A 17,276-nucleotide genomic window follows, 5' to 3' on the forward strand; every position below is an offset into this window, starting at 1 on the left:
ATCGATGTGTCTGCTTGGGGTACCAATGTAAGAAATAACACGTAAAAAAACAAAAAACTGCATAGTTTCCTAGGAACGCGAAGCGAGGCGGCCATCTCTGTCGGCGCCGGAGAGAGACAGACAGAGAGAGAGAGATGGAGAGAGACAGACAGAGAGAGAGAGATGGAGAGAGACAGACAGAGAGAGAGATGGAAAGAGACAGACAGAGAGAGAGATGGAAAGAGAGAGACAGAGATGGTGAGAGACAGACAGAGAGAGAGAGAATGAGAGAGACAGACAAAGAGAGAGATGGAAAGAGACAGACAGAGAGAGAGAGATGGAGATAGACAGACAGAGAGATGTAGAGAGGCAGACAGAGAGAGAGAGATGGAGAGAGACAGACAGAGAGAGAGATGGAAAGAGACAGACAGCGAGAGAGATGGAGAGAGAGAGACAGAGATGGTGAGTTGAGACCTTGATACTACTGTGCTGATGTTACTACTCCTACACACAGTTCCATCTACAGTAGAGACATTGACACTACTGATGTTACAACACACAGCCTGACAAAAGAGATAGTGGATAAGATAGAGTGAGAGTTTAGAGAGGGGGATACAGAGAGGGAGATGGAGAGAAAGAGGTGGAGAGAGAGTGGAGAGAGAGAGTGGAAGGGATAGTGGAGAGAGAGGGGTGAGGGAGAGGGAGATTGAGAGAGGTGGAGAGGGAGAGAGTGGAGAGAGAGAGTGGCATGGAGTGTGGAGAGAGAGGAGGTAGGGCGATAGAGAGAGGTGGAGAGGGAGAGAGTGGAGAGAGAGAGTGGCAGGGAGAGTGGAGAGAGAGGACCTCCTCTCTCCATATGTAATCACCAGGCCCTCTCTCTACCTCCTCTCTCTACCTCCTCTCTCCATATGTAATCACCAGGCCCTCTCTCTACCTCCTCTCTCTACCTCCTCTCTCCATATGTAATCACCAGGCCCTCTCTCTACCTCCTCCTCTCTCTACCTCCTCTCTCTACCTCCTCTCTCCATATGTAATCACCAGGCCCTCTCTCTACCTCCTCTCTCTACCTCCTCTCTCCATATGTAATCACCAGGCCCTCTCTCTACCTCCTCCTCTCTCTACCTCCTCTCTCTACCTCCTCTCTCCATATGTAATCACCAGGCCCTCTCTCTACCTCCTCTCTCTACCTCCTCTCTCCATATGTAATCACCAGGCCCTCTCTCTACCTCCATACTCCTCCTCCTGTCTCTTCTCTTTCTACTGATATTAGCTTTCTACTTCTGTGACATGCCTGGTAACAATTCCTTCTCCCCCTCTCCCTCCCTCTCTCCCCCTCCCTGCCTCTCCTCCCCCCCCCCCCCCACCCTCCCTCCCCCCATCTCCCCCTCTCCCTCTCTCTCCCTCCCTCCCCCCATCTCCCCCCTCTCCCTCCCCAGGATGTGAAGTCTACGTTCTTCCAGTTTGGAGCGTCTCTGATGCAGGAGGCGTTACTGATGATGAACATAATGGAGGAATATGACTGGCACATCTTCTCCATAGTCACCTCTAAGTTCCCCGGGTACCAGGTACACACACACACACACACAGACAGACAGACAGACAGACAGACAGACAGACAGACACACAAACACACACACACACACATTACACACACACACACAAACACCCCCACCCCCCCACCCCCACCCCCCAGTAACACCCCCACCCCCCCCACCCCCCAGTAACCGTTGTGTCTGTCTGTAGGAGTTTATAAATGTCCTGCGTGTGACGGTGGACCACAGCTTTGTGCGTTGGGACCTTCAGAGTGTCGTCACGCTGGACGCTGTGGACGGAGACGCCAACTCTAAAGCTCATATCCAGCTGAAGAGGATCCAGAGTCCTGTAATACTGCTGTACTGCTCCAAGGAGGAGGCTAGGTACTAGAGGCTGTTATACTGCTGCTAGGAGGAGGCTAGGTACTAAAGGCTGTTATACTGCTGCTAGGAAGAGGTTAGGTACTAGAGGCTGTTATACTGTTATACTGCTACTAGGAAGAGACTAGGTACTAGACGCTGTTATACTGCTACTAGGAAGAGGCTAGGTACTAGACGCTGTTATACTGCTACTAGGAAGAGACTAGGTACTAGAGGCTGTTATACTGCTACTAGGAAGAGGCTAGGTACTAGAGGCTGTTATACTGCTACTAGGAAGAGACTAGGTACTAGAGGCTGTTATACTGTTATACTGCTGCTAGGAAGAGGCTAGGTACTAGAGGCTGTTATACTGTTATACTGCTACTAGGAAGAGGCTAGGTACTAGAGGCTGTTATACTGCTGCTAGGAAGAGGCTAGGTACTAGAGGCTGTTATACTGCTATACTGCTATTAGGAAGAGGCTAGGTACTAGAGGCTGTTATACTGCTACTAGGAAGAGGCTAGGTACTAGAGGCTGTTATACTGCTACTAGGAAGAGGCTAGGTACTAGAGGCTGTTATACTGCTACTAGGAAGAGACTAGGTACTAGAGGCTGTTATACTGTTATACTGCTGCTAGGAAGAGGCTAGGTACTAGAGGCTGTTATACTGCTACTAGGAAGAGACTAGGTACTAGAGGCTGTTATACCGTTATACTGCTGCTAGGAAGAGGCTAGGTACTAGAGGCTGTTATACTGTTATACTGCTACTAGGAAGAGTCTAGGTACTAGAGGCTGTTATACTGCTGCTAGGAAGAGGCTAGGTACTAGAGGCTGTTATACTGCTATACTGCTACTAGGAAGAGGCTAGGTACTAGAGGCTGTTATACTGCTACTAGGAAGAGGCTAGGTACTAGAGGCTGTTATACTGCTACTAGGAAGAGGCTAGGTACTAGACGCTGTTATACTGTTATACTGCTACTAGGAGGAGGCTAGGTACTAGAGGCTGTTATACTGCTACTAGGAAGAGGCTAGGTACTAGAGGCTGTTATACTGCTGCTAGGAGGAGACTAGGTACTAGAGGCTGTTATACTGCTACTAGGAAGAGGCTAGGTACTAGAGTCTGTTATACTGCTACTAGGAAGAGACTAGGTACTAGAGACTGTTATACTGTTATACTGCTGCTAGGAAGAGGCTAGGTACTAGAGGCTGTTATACTGCTACTAGGAAGAGGCTAGGTACTAGAGGCTGTTATACTGCTACTAGGAAGAGGCTAGGTACTAGAGGCTGTTATACTGCTGCTAGGAGGAGGCTAGGTACTAGAGGCTGTTATACTGCTACAAGGAAGAGACTAGGTACTAGAGGCTGTTATACTGCTGCTAGGAGGAGGCTAGGTACTAGAGGCTGTTATACTGCTACTAGGAAGAGGCTAGGTACTAGAGGCTGTTATACTGTTATACTGCTGCTAGGAAGAGGCTAGGTACTAGAGGCTGTTATACTGTTATACTGCTGCTAGGAAGAGGCTCGGTACTAGAGTCTGTTATACTGCTACTAGGAAGAGGCTAGGTACTAGAGGATGTTATACTGTTATACTGCTACTAGGAAGAGGCTAGGTACTACAGGCTGTTATACTGTTATACTGCTGCTAGGAGGAGGCTAGGTACTAGAGGCTGTTATACTGCTGCTAGGAAGAGGCTAGGTACTAGAGGCTGTTATACTGCTGTACTGCTGCTAGGAAGAGGCTAGGTACTAGAGACTGTTATACTGCTACTAGGAAGAGGCTAGGTACTAGAGGCTGTTATACTGTTATACTGCTGCTAGGAAGAGGCTAGGTACTACAGGCTGTTATACTGTTATACTGCTGCTAGGAGGAGGCTAGGTACTAGAGGCTGTTATACTGCTGCTAGGAAGAGGCTAGGTACTAGAGGCTGTTATACTGTTATACTGCTACTAGGAAGAGGCTAGGTACTAGAGGCTGTTATACTGTTATACTGCTACTAGGAAGAGGCTAGGTACTAGAGGCTATTATACTGCTACTAGGAAGAGGCTAGGTACTAGAGGCTGTTATACTGTTATACTGCTGCTAGGAAGAGGCTAGGTACTAGAGGCTGTTATACTGCTACTAGGAAGAGGCTAGGTACTAGAGGCTGTTATACTGCTACTAGGAAGAGGCTAGGTACTAGAGGCTGTTATACTGTTATACTGCTACTAGGAAGAGGCTAGGTACTAGAGGCTGTTATACTGCTACTAGGAAGAGGCTAGGTACTAGAGGCTGTTATACTGTTATACTGCTGCTAGGAAGAGGCTAGGTACTAGAGGCTGTTATACTGCTACTAGGAAGAGGCTAGGTACTAGACGCTGTTATACTGTTATACTGCTACTAGGAAGAGGCTAGGTACTAGAGGCTGTTATACTGCTACTAGGAAGAGGCTAGGTACTAGAGGCTGTTATACTGCTACTAGGAAGAGGCTAGGTACTAGAGACTGTTATACTGTTATACTGCTACTAGGAAGAGGCTAGGTACTAGAGGCTGTTATACTGCTACTAGGAAGAGGCTAGGTACTAGACGCTGTTATACTGTTATACTGCTACTAGGAAGAGGCTAGGTACTAGAGGCTGTTATACTGCTACTAGGAAGAGGCTAGGTACTAGAGGCTGTTATACTGTTATACTGCTACTAGGAAGAGGCTAGGTACTAGAGGCTGTTATACTGTTATACTGCTACTAGGAAGAGGCTAGGTACTAGAGGCTGTTATACTGCTACTAGGAAGAGGCTAGGTACTAGAGGCTGTTATACTGCTACTAGGAAGAGGCTAGGTACTAGACGCTGTTATACTGCTACTAGGAAGAGGCTAGGTACTAGAGGCTGTTATACTGCTGCTAGGAAGAGGCTAGGTACTAGAGGCTGTTATACTGCTACTAGGAAGAGGCTAGGTACTAGAGGCTGTTATACTGTTATACTGCTGCTAGGAAGAGGCTAGGTACTAGAGACTGTTATACTGTTATACTGCTACTAGGAAGAGGCTAGGTACTAGAGGCTGTTATACTGCTACTAGGAAGAGGCTAGGTACTAGAGGCTGTTATACTGCTACTAGGAAGAGGCTAGGTACTAGAGGCTGTTATACTGCTACTAGGAAGAGGCTAGGTACTAGACACTGTTATACTGTTATACTGCTACTAGGAAGAGGCTAGGTACTAGAGGCTGTTATACTGTTATACTGCTACTAGGAAGAGGCTAGGTACTAGAGGCTGTTATACTGCTACTAGGAAGAGGCTAGGTACTAGACGCTGTTATACTGTTATACTGCTACTAGGAAGAGGCTAGGTACTAGAGGCTGTAATACTGCTGCTAGGGAGAGGCTAGGTACTAGACGCTGTTATACTGTTATACTGCTACTAGGAAGAGGCTAGGTACTAGAGGCTGTTATACTGTTATACTGCTGCTAGGAAGAGGCTAGGTACTAGAGGCTGTTATACTGCTACTAGGAAGAGGCTAGGTACTAGACGCTGTTATACTGTTATACTGCTACTAGGAAGAGGCTAGGTACTAGAGGCTGTTATACTGTTATACTGCTGCTAGGAAGAGGCTAGGTACTAGAGGCTGTTATACTGCTACTAGGAAGAGGCTAGGTACTAGAGGCTGTTATACTGTTATACTGCTGCTAGGAAGAGGCTAGGTACTACAGGCTGTTATACTGCTGCTAGGAAGAGGCTAGGTACTAGAGGCTGTTATACTGCTACTAGGAAGAGGCTAGGTACTAGAGGCTGTTATACTGTTATACTGCTTCTAGGAAGAGGCTAGGTACTAGAGGCTGTTATACTGCTACTAGGAAGAGGCTAGGTACTAGAGGCTGTTATACTGTTATACTGCTGCTAGGAAGAGGCTAGGTACTAGAGGCTGTTATACTGCTACTAGGAAGAGGCTAGGTACTAGACGCTGTTATACTGTTATACTGCTACTAGGAAGAGACTAGGTACTAGAGGCTGTAATACTGCTGCTAGGAAGAGGCTAGGTACTAGAGGCTGTTATACTGTTATACTGCTGCTAGGAAGAGGCTAGGTACTAGAGGCTGTTATACTGCTACTAGGAAGAGGCTAGGTACTAGAGGCTGTTATACTGCTACTAGGAAGAGGCTAGGTACTAGAGGCTGTTATACTGCTGCTAGGAGGAGGCTAGGTACTAGAGGCTGTTATACTGCTGTACTGCACTAAGGAAGAGGCTAGGTACTAGAGACTGTTATACTGTTATACTGCTGCTAGGAAGAGGCTAGGTACTAGAGGCTGTTATACTGCTGCTAGGAAGAGGCTAGGTACTAGAGGGTGTTATACTGCTACCAGGAAGAGGCTAGGTACTAGAGGCTGTTATACTGCTCCAAGGAAGAGGCTAGGTACTAGAGGCTGTTATACTGTTATACTGCTGCTAGGAAGAGGCTAGGTACTAGAGGCTGTTATACTACTACTAGGAAGAGGCTAGGTACTAGAGGCTGTTATACTGCTCCAAGGAAGAGGCTAGGTACTAGAGGCTGTTATACTGTTATACTGCTGCTAGGAAGAGGCTAGGTACTAGAGGCTGTTATACTGCTACTAGGAAGAGGCTAGGTACTAGAGGCTGTTATACTGTTATACTGCTGCTAGGAAGAGGCTAGGTACTAGAGGCTGTTATACTGTTATACTGCTGCTAGGAAGAGGCTAGGTACTAGAGGCTGTTATACTGCTACTGATCCTGGTTCACCATTTAACTGTGTTGATCCTGGTTCTCCATTTAACTGTGTTGATCCTGGTTCTCCATTTAACTGTGTTGATCCTGGTTCTCCATTTAACTGTGTTGATCCTGGTTCTCCATTTAACTGTGTTGATCCTGGTTCACCATTTAACTGTGTTGATCCTGGTTCTCCATTTAACTGTGTTGATCCTGGTTCCCCATTTAACTGTGTTGATCCTGGTTCACCATTTAACTGTGTTGATCCTGGTTCTCCATTTAACTGTGTTGATCCTGGTTCTCCTTTTAACTGTGTTGATCCTGTTTCACCATTTAACTGTGTTGATCCTGGTTCTCCATTTAACTGTGTTGATCCTGGTTCTCCATTTAACTGTGTTGATCCTGGTTCTCCATTTAACTGTGTTGATCCTGGTTCACCATTTAACTGTGTTGATCCTGGTTCTCCATTTAACTGTGTTGAACCTGGTTCCCCATTTAACTGTGTTGATCCTGGTTCTCCATTTAACTGTGTTGATCCTGGTTCTCCATTTAACTGTGTTGAACCTGGTTCCCCATTTAACTGTGTTGATCCCGGTTCACCATTTAACTGTGTTGATCCTGGTTCACCATTTAACTGTGTTGATCCTGGTTCCCCATTTAACTTTGTTGATCCTGGTTACCCATTTAACTGTGTTGATCCTGGTTCTCCATTTAACTGTGTTGATCCTGGTTCTCCATTTAACTGTGTTGATCCTGGTTCTCCATTTAACTGTGTTGAACCTGGTTCCCCATTTAACTGTGTTGATCCTGGTTCCCCATTTAACTGTGTTGATCCTGTTTCCCCATTTAACTGTGCTGATCCTGGACCGTCAATATATTAGTTCATAAACATAATGGATTCATGAAGATAGCTCAGTCAGGCCGTTTACCATTGTCTACTTAAAATGGAGTAGCTGCCTCTAGACACCAGTGATATAGCATCTGGTTCTGGTCTACTTAGTTCATTGATTTCCATGGAAACCTTACAAATGAGGGTGTGGGATGTCTCACTTCATCTTCCTTCTCCAGTATATTATTCTAAACAATCTGATCCCCCTGCAGGTATATATTGGAAGAGGCCAGGTCTCTGGGTCTGACTGGGTCGGGCTACATCTGGATCGTACCAAGTCTGACCACAGGGAACCCCGACTTCACCCCAGACATCTATCCCCTGGGGATGATCTCTGTGTCCTACAACGAGATGGAGTATCCCTTGGAGAGCCGCCTTAGAGACGGAGTGGGCATCATCGCCACGGCAGCCGTCGCCATGCTGAGGGAGAAAGGGGAGGTGCCAGAACCCCAAGGGAACTGCTACAGCCAATCAGAGAAGGGAAAGACTCTGCCCAGCGCCCTGAGAGGGTAAAAGAGGGAGTGGTGTGTGTGTCCTATCAAAATCAAATAACATTTTATTCATCACATAATGCCCCACAATGTATCAGCTTTGAGTCGTCTTGGGTATGTCTGTATCAGCTTTGAGTCGTCTTGGGTATGTCTGGATCAGCTTTGAGTCGTCTTGGGTATGTCTGGATCAGCTTTGAGTCGTCTTGGGTATGTCTGGATCAGCTTTGAGTCGTCTTGGTTATGTCTGGATCAGCTTTGAGTCGTCTTGGGTATGTCTGGCTCAGCTTTGAGTCGTCTTGGGTATGTCTGGCTCAGCTTTGAGTCGTCTTGGGTATGTCTGGCTCAGCTTTGAGTCGTCTTGAGTATGTCTGGATCAGCTTTGAGTCGTCTTGAGTATGTCTGTATTAGCTTTGAGTCGTCTTGGGTATGTCTGGATCAGCTTTGAATTGTCTTGGGTATGTCTGGATCAGCTTTGAGTTGTCTTGGGTATGTCTGGATCAGCTTTGAGTTGTCTTGAGTATGTCTGTATCAGCTTTGAGTTGTCTTGAGTATGTCTGGATCCATGCTTGGATTTATTGTCCTGTTGGAAGGTGAATCTTCATCCCTCATCCAAGGTTGTTTGCACTCTGAAGCAGGTTTTCATTAAGGATTTTCCTGTATTTGGCTCCATTCATTGTCCCCTCGATCCTTACCAGTCTCCCAGTCCCTGCCGCTGGAAAACATCCCCATAGCATGATGCTGCCACCACCACCATGCTTCACCGTAGGGATGGTGCCAGGTTTCCTCCATAGCATGATGCTGCCACCACCACCATGCTTCATTGTAGGATGGTGTTAGACGGGTGATGTGCTGTGCCTGGTTTTCTCCAGACGTAGGTCTTTGCGTTCAGGCCAAATAGGTACATGTTTGTCTCATCAGACTACAGAATCTTTTGCCTTATGATGTCATGTGACTTTTTTGCTAACTCCAGGTGTCATGTGACCTGTTTGTTAACTCCAGGTGTCACGTTACCTTTTTGCTAACTCCAGGTGTCATGTGACCTTTTTGCTAACTCCAGGTGTCATGTAACCTTTTTGCTAACTCCAGGTGTCATGTGACCTTTTTGCTAACTTTTTCTCAGGAGTGGCTTCCGTCTTCAGGAGTGGCTTCCGTCTTCAGGAGTGGATTCTGTATGGCCACTCTCCCATAAAGCCCAGATTGGGGAAGTGCTGTAGAGACTGTTGTTCTTCTGACAGGTTCTCCCATCTCAGCCAAGGAACTCTGAGGTTCTGTCAGAGCGGTCATTGGGTTCTTGGTCACCTATCTGACCAAGGTCCTTCTGGCCCGGTTGCTCAGTTTGGTCAGAAGACCAGCTCTAGGCAGAGTCTGGGTAGACTCTGATGGAGACCAGCTCTAGGCAGAGTCTGGGTAGACTCTGATGGAGACCAGCTCTAGGCAGAGTCTGGGTAGACTCTGATGGACACCAGCTCTAGGCAGAGTCTGTGTAGACTCTGATGGACACCAGCTCTAGGCAGAGTCTGGGTAGACTCTGATGGACACCAGCTCTAGGCAGAGTCTGGGTAGACTCTGATGGAGACCAGCTATAGGCAGTCTGAGTAGATACTGATGGAGACCAGCTCTAGGTAGAGTCTGGGTAGATTCTGATGGACACCATCTCTAGGCAGAGTCTGGGTAGACTCTGATGGACACCAGCTCTAGGCAGAGTCTGGGTAGACTCTGATGGACACCAGCTCTAGGCAGAGTCTGGGTAGACTCTGATGGAGACCAGCTCTAGGCAGAGTCTGGGTAAACTCTGATGGACACCAGCTCTAGGCAGAGTCTGGGTAGACTCTGATAGAGACCAGCTCTAGGCAGAGTCTGGGTAAACTCTGATGGACACCAGCTCTAGGCAGAGTCTGGGTAGACTCTGATGGACACCAGCTCTAGGCAGAGTCTGGGTAAACTCTGATGGACACCAGCTCTAGGCAGAGTCTGGGTAGACTCTGAGGGAGACCAGCTCTAGGCAGAGTCTGGGTAGATACTGATGGAGACCAGCTCTAGGCAGAGTCTGGGTAGATACTGATGGAGACCAGCTCTAGGTAGAGTCTGGGTAGATTCTGATGGACGCCATCTCTAGGCAGAGTCTGGGTAGACTCTGATGGACACCAGCTCTAGGCAGAGTCTGGGTAGACTCTGATGGAGACCAGCTATATATATGCCTTATCACAATTCTATCTCTGATATCTACAGACAGTTCCTCAGACTTTAAGGTATAGTCAATGTGCCCTTTATGGTATAGTCAATGTACCCTTGAGCAAGGCACTTAACCCTAGTTGCTACTGTAGGTCTCTCTGGATCAGAGAGTCTGCTAAATGACTCACTACTGTAGTGTCTCTGGATCAGAGAGTCTGCTAAATGACTCACTACTGTAGTGTCTCTGGATCAGAGAGTCTGCTAAATGACTCACTACTGTAGTGTCTCTGGATCAGAGAGTCTGCTAAATGACTCACTACTGTAGTGTCTCTGGATCAGAGAGTCTGCTAAATGACTCACTACTGCAGTACTTTCTCTATTTGTCTGTCTGTCTGTCTGTCTGTCTGTCTGTCTGTCTGTCTGTGTGTAGTGGTTGATGTCCTCTCTCTCTCTGTCCCCCTCTCTCTCTCTATCTGTCTGTCTGTCTGTCTGTCTCTCTCTCTCTCTCTCAATTTTTCAATTCAATTCAATTCAAGGGCTTTATTGGCATGGGAAACATGTGTTAACATTGCCAAAGCAAGTGAGGTAGATAATATATAAAGTGAATATATAAAGTGAAATAAACAATCTCTCTCTCTGTGTTAGTATCTGTGGCAGTCAGTCCCTGTGGTAGTTAATGCAGACACTCTGTAGAAGAAAGGAGGCCTCAAACACACACACACACACACATTTCTTTTCACATTTGAGAGTTGCAGCTTTTAAGCTTCCTCTCGTTGTCTGATATAATGAGAGCCACAAGCATGTCTCTTAGTCTCTCTGCTGCTGATTCTTATAACTATCCCTGGGCGAAAAGGGTCAGTAATCAGGGGAATATCTTTATATATTTCCGGATATCTGACATGTTATTAGATATAAGGAGTAGACATGCTCCAGCAGTATAAGGCACTGCAGCTCAGAGCTAGAGGCGTCTCTACAGACAACATGGTTCGAATCTAGGCTGTATCACAACCGGCCGTGATTGGGAGTCCCATAGGCTGTATCACAACCGGCCGTGATTGGGAGTCCCATAGGCTGTATCACAACCGGCCGTGATTGGGAGTCCCATAGGCTGTATCACAACCGGCCGTGATTGGGAGTCCCATAGGTTGTATCACAACCGGCCGTGATTGGGAGTCCCATAGGCTGTATCACAACTGGCCGTGATTGGGAGTCCCATAGGCTGTATCACAACCGGCCGTGATTGGGAGTCCCATAAGCTGTATCACAACCGGCCGTGATTGGGAGTCCCAGCGTCGTCCGGGTTTGACCGGTGGTAGGCCGTCATTGTAAATACGAATTTATTCTGAACTGACTTGCCTAGTTAAATAAAGGTTTAATTCAAAAATGAGAGGCTGGACTGGGCTGCTGGCCAAATTAGCTAACGTTCAGAGAGAGGCTGGACTGGGCTGCTGGCCAAATTAGCTAACGTTCAGAGAGAGGCTGGACTGGGCTGGCCAAATTAGCTAACGTTCAGAGAGAGGCTGGACTGCTGGCCAAATTAGCTAACGTTCAGAGAGAGGCTGGACTGCTGGCCAAATTAGCTAACGTTCAGAGAGAGGCTGGACTGGGCTGCTGGAAAAATTAGCTAATGTTCAGAGAGAGGCTGGACTGGGCTGCTGGCCAAATTAGCTAACGTTCAGAGAGAGACGGACTGCTGGCCAAATTAGCTAACGTTCAGAGAGAGGCTGGACTGCTGGCCAAATTAGCTAACGTTCAGAGAGAGGCTGGACTGCTGGCCAAATTAGCTAACGTTCAGAGAGAGACCGGACTGCTGGCCAAATTAGCTAACGTTCAGAGAGAGGCTGGACTGGGCTGCTGGCCAAATTAGCTAACGTTCAGAGAGAGACTGGACTGGGCTGCTAGCCAAATTAGCTAACGTTCAGAGAGAGACCGGACTGCTGGCCAAATTAGCTAACGTTCAGAGAGAGGTTGGACTGCTCGCCAAATTAGCTAACGTTCAGAGAGAGACCGGACTGCTGGCCAAATTAGTTAACGTTCAGAGAGAGGCTGGACTGGACTGCTGGCCAAATTAGCTAACATTCAGAGAGAGTCTGGACTGGGCTGCTGGCCAAATTAGCTAATGTTCAGAGAGAGCCTGGGCTGCTGGCCAAATGAGCTAACGTTCAGAGAGAGGCTGGACTGGGCTGCTGGCCAAATTAGCTAACGTTCAGAGAGAGGCTGGACTGGACTGGGCTGGCCAAACTAGCTAACGTTCAGAGAGAGACTGGACTGGGCTGGGCTGGCCAAATTAGCTAACGTTCAGAGAGAGGCTGGACTGGACTGGGCTGGCCAAACTAGCTAACGTTCAGAGAGAGGCTGGACTGGACTGGGCTGGCCAAACTAGCTAACGTTCAGAGAGAGGCTGGACTGGGCTGCTGGCCAAATTAGCTAACGTTCAGAGAGAGGCTGGACTGGACTGGGCTGGCCAAACTAGCTAACGTTCAGAGAGAGGCTGGACTGGGCTGGGCTGGCCAAACTAGCTAACGTTCAGAGAGAGGCTGGACTGGGCTGGGCTGGCCAAACTAGCTAACGTTCAGAGAGAGGCTGGACTGGGCTGGGCTGGCCAAACTAGCTAACGTTCAGAGAGAGGCTGGACTGGGCTGGGCTGGCCAAACTAGCTAACGTTCAGAGAGAGGCTGGACTGGTCTGCTGGCCAAATTAGCTAACGTTCAGATAGAGGCTGGACTGGGCTGCTGGCCAAATTAGCTAATGTTCAGAGAGAGGCTGGGCTGCTGGCCAAATTAGCTAACGTTCAGAGAGAGGCTGGGCGTTCTTTAGTCTAGTTACTAAGATAAATAAAACATATGAAATTAGCTACTAAATTTCGCGGTCCACTTCTTTGAGGTATTTTCTGAACAGCTTCTGACTTCTTTGAGGTATTTTCTGAACAGCTTCTGACTTCTTTGAGGTATTTTCTGAACAGCTTCTCACTTCTTCGTTGGTCCAGTTGTCCGTTCGACCGCACACCATTTACCCACGCGACCAAAAAAAAAAAAAAAATGACAGTTGAAACTCCGCAACAGAAAAAGAGGTGATTCTTGTTGCTAGGCAACCGGTTACAGCGCTTTTCCCTCGCGGTGTGGCTTTATGCAGATGAAATACAGAACGTTTAGCTGGAGTCTGAAAGAACGATATGGATTCAATAAGGCTTGTCAAATTGTTGAGCCTTGTCCTTAAAAAAGTCAAATAATGCTTTCAGAAAATATTGTTCTTATTTAAAGCATATCAAAGATCCTGATATGGACCTCAGTCAAAGGTCATAAGCATTAATATGTGCTGAGAAAATATGCCACGTAGGCTTACTGTCTGTATTGGTCATCATATGGAGAACATAAGATGTCCTCATTGGCCGATCTCAGGATATCTAATGAGTCAATATCCGGCCATACCGATATCCAAAATGTGTGCATGAAAAGAACAAATATGGGATTTCATATTGGTCAAATGATTGAGCTGAAAACTCAGAAACGAATCAGAAATCCTCCCTATTTTCAGCATATCATATCTGGGACCTCAGCCAAGAGGAAGCATATCAACATCTGGGACCTCAGCCAAGAGGAAGCATATCATATCTGGGACCTCAGCCAAGAGGAAGCATATCAACATCTGGGACCTCAGCCAAGAGGAAGCATATCTGGGACCTCAGCCAAGAGGAAGCATATCAACATCTGGGACCTCAGCCAAGAGGAAACATATCTGGGACCTCAGCCAAGAGGAAGCATATCAACATCTGGGACCTCAGCCAAGAGGAAGCATATCAACATCTGGGACCTCAGCCAAGAGGAAGCATATCAACATCTGGGACCTCAGCCAAGAGGAAGCATATCAACGTCTGGGACCTCAGCCAAGAGGAAGCATATCAACATCTGGGACCTCAGCCAAGAGGAAGCATATCAACATCTGGGACCTCAGCCAAGAGGAAGCATATCAACGTCTGGGACCTCAGCCAAGAGGAAGCATATCAACATCTGGGACCTCAGCCAAGAGGAAGCATATCAACATCTGGGACCTCAGCCAAGAGGAAGCATATCAACATCTGGGACCTCAGCCAAGAGGAAGCATATCAACATCTGGGACCTCAGCCAAGAGGAAGCATATCAACATCTGGGACCTCAGCCAAGAGGAAGCATATCAACATCTGGGACCTCAGCCAAGAGGAAGCATATCAACATCTGGGACCTCAGCCAAGAGGAAGCATATCAACATCTGGGACCTCAGCCAAGAGGAAGCATATCAACATCTGGGACCTCAGCCAAGAGGAAGCATATCAACATCTAGGACCTCAGCCAAGAGGAAGCATATCAACATCTGGGACATCAGCCAAGAGGAAGCATATCAACATCTGGGACCTCAGCCAAGAGGAAGCATATCTGGAATCAATATATCTTGAATGGACTGAAACAACACACATGTGATGTATACCGTCAGTAAACATGAAGAGGGAAAATAGGATGTCACCGTATCTCAGGATACTGAACGAGTCCATATTACTACTGTATCACACACACACACACACACACACACACACACACACACACACACACACACACACACACTGAACGAGTCCATATAACTACTGTATCACAGACACACACACACACACACACACACACACACACACACACACACTGAACGAGTCCGTATCCAGACATAGGAAATGTCCATGTGTGATATTCAGAGTCATCCCCCACTACTCTTATAGATGTCTGACAGATACATCTAGAGTCAGAATGTCAGGATATGGTGCGAATGCACAAAACTCCAAATATGCCTTGTACATGGTCAAGCATGTCATGTAAAGATATTCACTGATATGGGTCCTTTCCACACAGAACATGTCAAAACTATGAAATAATATATTTGGAATAATGTAGTTTCCAAAAATTGTTAAACAAATCCAAATATGTTTTAGATTTGATAGATTCTTCAAAGTAGCCACCTCTTTGCCTTGATGACAGCTTTTGGCACACTCTTGGCATTCTTTCAAAACAGCTTCACCTGGAATGCTTTTCCCAACAGTCTTGAAGGAGTTCCCACATATGCTGAGCACTTGTTGGCTGCTTTTCCTTCACTCAACTCATCCTAAACCATCTCTATTGGGTTGATGTTGGGGGGTTGCGGAGGCCAGGTCATCTGATGCAGCACTCCATCACTGTCCTTCTTGGTAAAATCGCCCGTACACAACCTGTAGGTGTGTTGAGTCATTGTCATGTTGAAAAACAAATTATAGTCAAACTAAGCGCAAATCAGATGGGATGGCGTATCGCTGCAGAATGCTGTGGTAGCCATGCTGGTTAAGTGTGCGTCGAATTCTAAATAAATCACAGACAGTGTCGCCAATTTTTTTTTTTAAACACACCATCACACCTCTTCCTCCATGCTTCACGATGGGAACCACACATGCAGAGATCATCCCTTCACTTACTCTGCGTCTCAAAAAAGACACGGCGGTTGGAACCAAAAATCTCAAATTTGGACTCATCAGACTAAAGGACAGATTTCCACCGGTCTAATGTCCATTGCTTGTGTTTCTTGGCCCAAGCAAGTCACTTCCTCTTATTGCTGTTCCTTAGTAGTGGTTTCTTTGCAGCAATTTGACCATGAAGGTCTGATTCACACAATCTCCTCTGAACAGTTGATGTTGAGATGTGTCTGTTACTTGAACTCTGTGAAGCATTTATTTGGGCTGCAATTTCTGAGGCTGGTAACTCTAATAAATGTATCCTCTGCAGCAGAGGTAACTCTGGGTCTTCCTTTCCTGTGGCAGTCCTCATGAGAGCCAGTTTCATCATAGCGCTTGATGGTTTTTTGCAACTGCACTTGAAGAAACTTTTGAAGAATTTTCCGGATTGACTGACATTTATGTCTTAAAGTTGGACTGTCTTTTCTCTTTGCTTATTTGATATGTTCTTGCCGTAATATGGGCTTGATCTTTTACCAAATAGGGCTATCTTCTGTATACAACCCCTACCTTGTCACAACACAACAGATTGGCTCAAACTCATTAAGAAGGAATGAAATTCAATCCATTTACTTTTAACAAGGCACACCTGTTAATTGAAATGCATTCCAGGTGACTACCTCATGAAGCTGGTTGAGAGAATGCCAAGAGTGTGCAAAGCTGTCATCAAGGCAAAGAGGTGGCTACTTTGTCAAATCTCAAATATAAAACAGATTTTGAATTGTTTAACAATTTTTGGATACTACATTATTCCAAATATATTATTTCATAGTTTTGATGTCTTCCCTATTATTCTACAATGTATAAAATAGTAAAAATAAAGAAAAACCCTTGAATGAGTAGGTGTGTCCAAACTTTTGACTGCTACTGTAGTACAACTACGTTGGGTAGACTGTTTTAATATATTACTGTAGAACTATGTTGTAGACAGTGTATCTATATTACTGTGGAACTATGTTGTAGATAGTTGTAATATATTACTGTAGAACTACATTGTAAACAGTGTATCTATATTACTGTGGAACTATGTTGTAGATAGTTGTAATATATTACTGTAGAACTACATTGTAAACAGTGTATCTATATTACTGTGGAACCATGTTGTAGACAGTTTTACTATATTACTGTAGAACTACATTGTAAACAGTGTATCTATATTACTGTGGAACTATGTTGTAGATAGTTGTAATATATTACTGTAGAACTATGTTGTAGATAGTTTAATATATTACTGTAGAACTATGTTGTAGACAGTTTAACTATATTACTGTAGAACTATGTTGTAGATAGTTTAATATATTACTGTAGAACTATGTTGTAGACAGTTTAACTATATTACTGTAGAACTATGTTGTAGATAGTTTACTATATTACTGTAGAACTACATTGTAAACAGTGCATCTATATTACTGTGGAACTATGTTGTAGATAGTTGTAATATATTACTGTAGAACTATGTTGTAGATAGTTGTAATATATTACTGTAGAACTATGTTGTAGATAGTTTAATATATTACTGTAGAACTATGTTGTAGACAGTTTTACTATATTACTGTAGAACTATGTTGTAGACAGTTTTAACACATTACTGTAGAACTATGTTGTAGATAGTTTAATATATTACTGTAGAACTATGTTGTAGACAGTTTTACTATAT

General features: G+C 45.7%; 1 protein-coding gene across 1 annotated transcript in view; it reads left to right on the forward strand.

The window, feature by feature from the left end:
• The window catches only part of LOC118940215 (glutamate receptor ionotropic, NMDA 2A-like), a 176,526-nt gene that overhangs the window by 79,675 nt on the left and 79,575 nt on the right, over nucleotides 1-17,276 (forward strand). The window contains exons 5-7 of the mRNA XM_036948682.1: nucleotides 1,416-1,544; nucleotides 1,723-1,895; nucleotides 7,669-7,965. Of these exons, the coding sequence (XP_036804577.1) occupies nucleotides 1,416-1,544; nucleotides 1,723-1,895; nucleotides 7,669-7,965 (599 nt within the window). The remainder of the gene's footprint in view (nucleotides 1-1,415; nucleotides 1,545-1,722; nucleotides 1,896-7,668; nucleotides 7,966-17,276) is intronic.

Source organism: Oncorhynchus mykiss, chromosome 17 (genome assembly GCF_013265735.2).
Source record: "Oncorhynchus mykiss isolate Arlee chromosome 17, USDA_OmykA_1.1, whole genome shotgun sequence".
NCBI classification, from domain to species: Eukaryota; Metazoa; Chordata; class Actinopteri; order Salmoniformes; family Salmonidae; genus Oncorhynchus; species Oncorhynchus mykiss.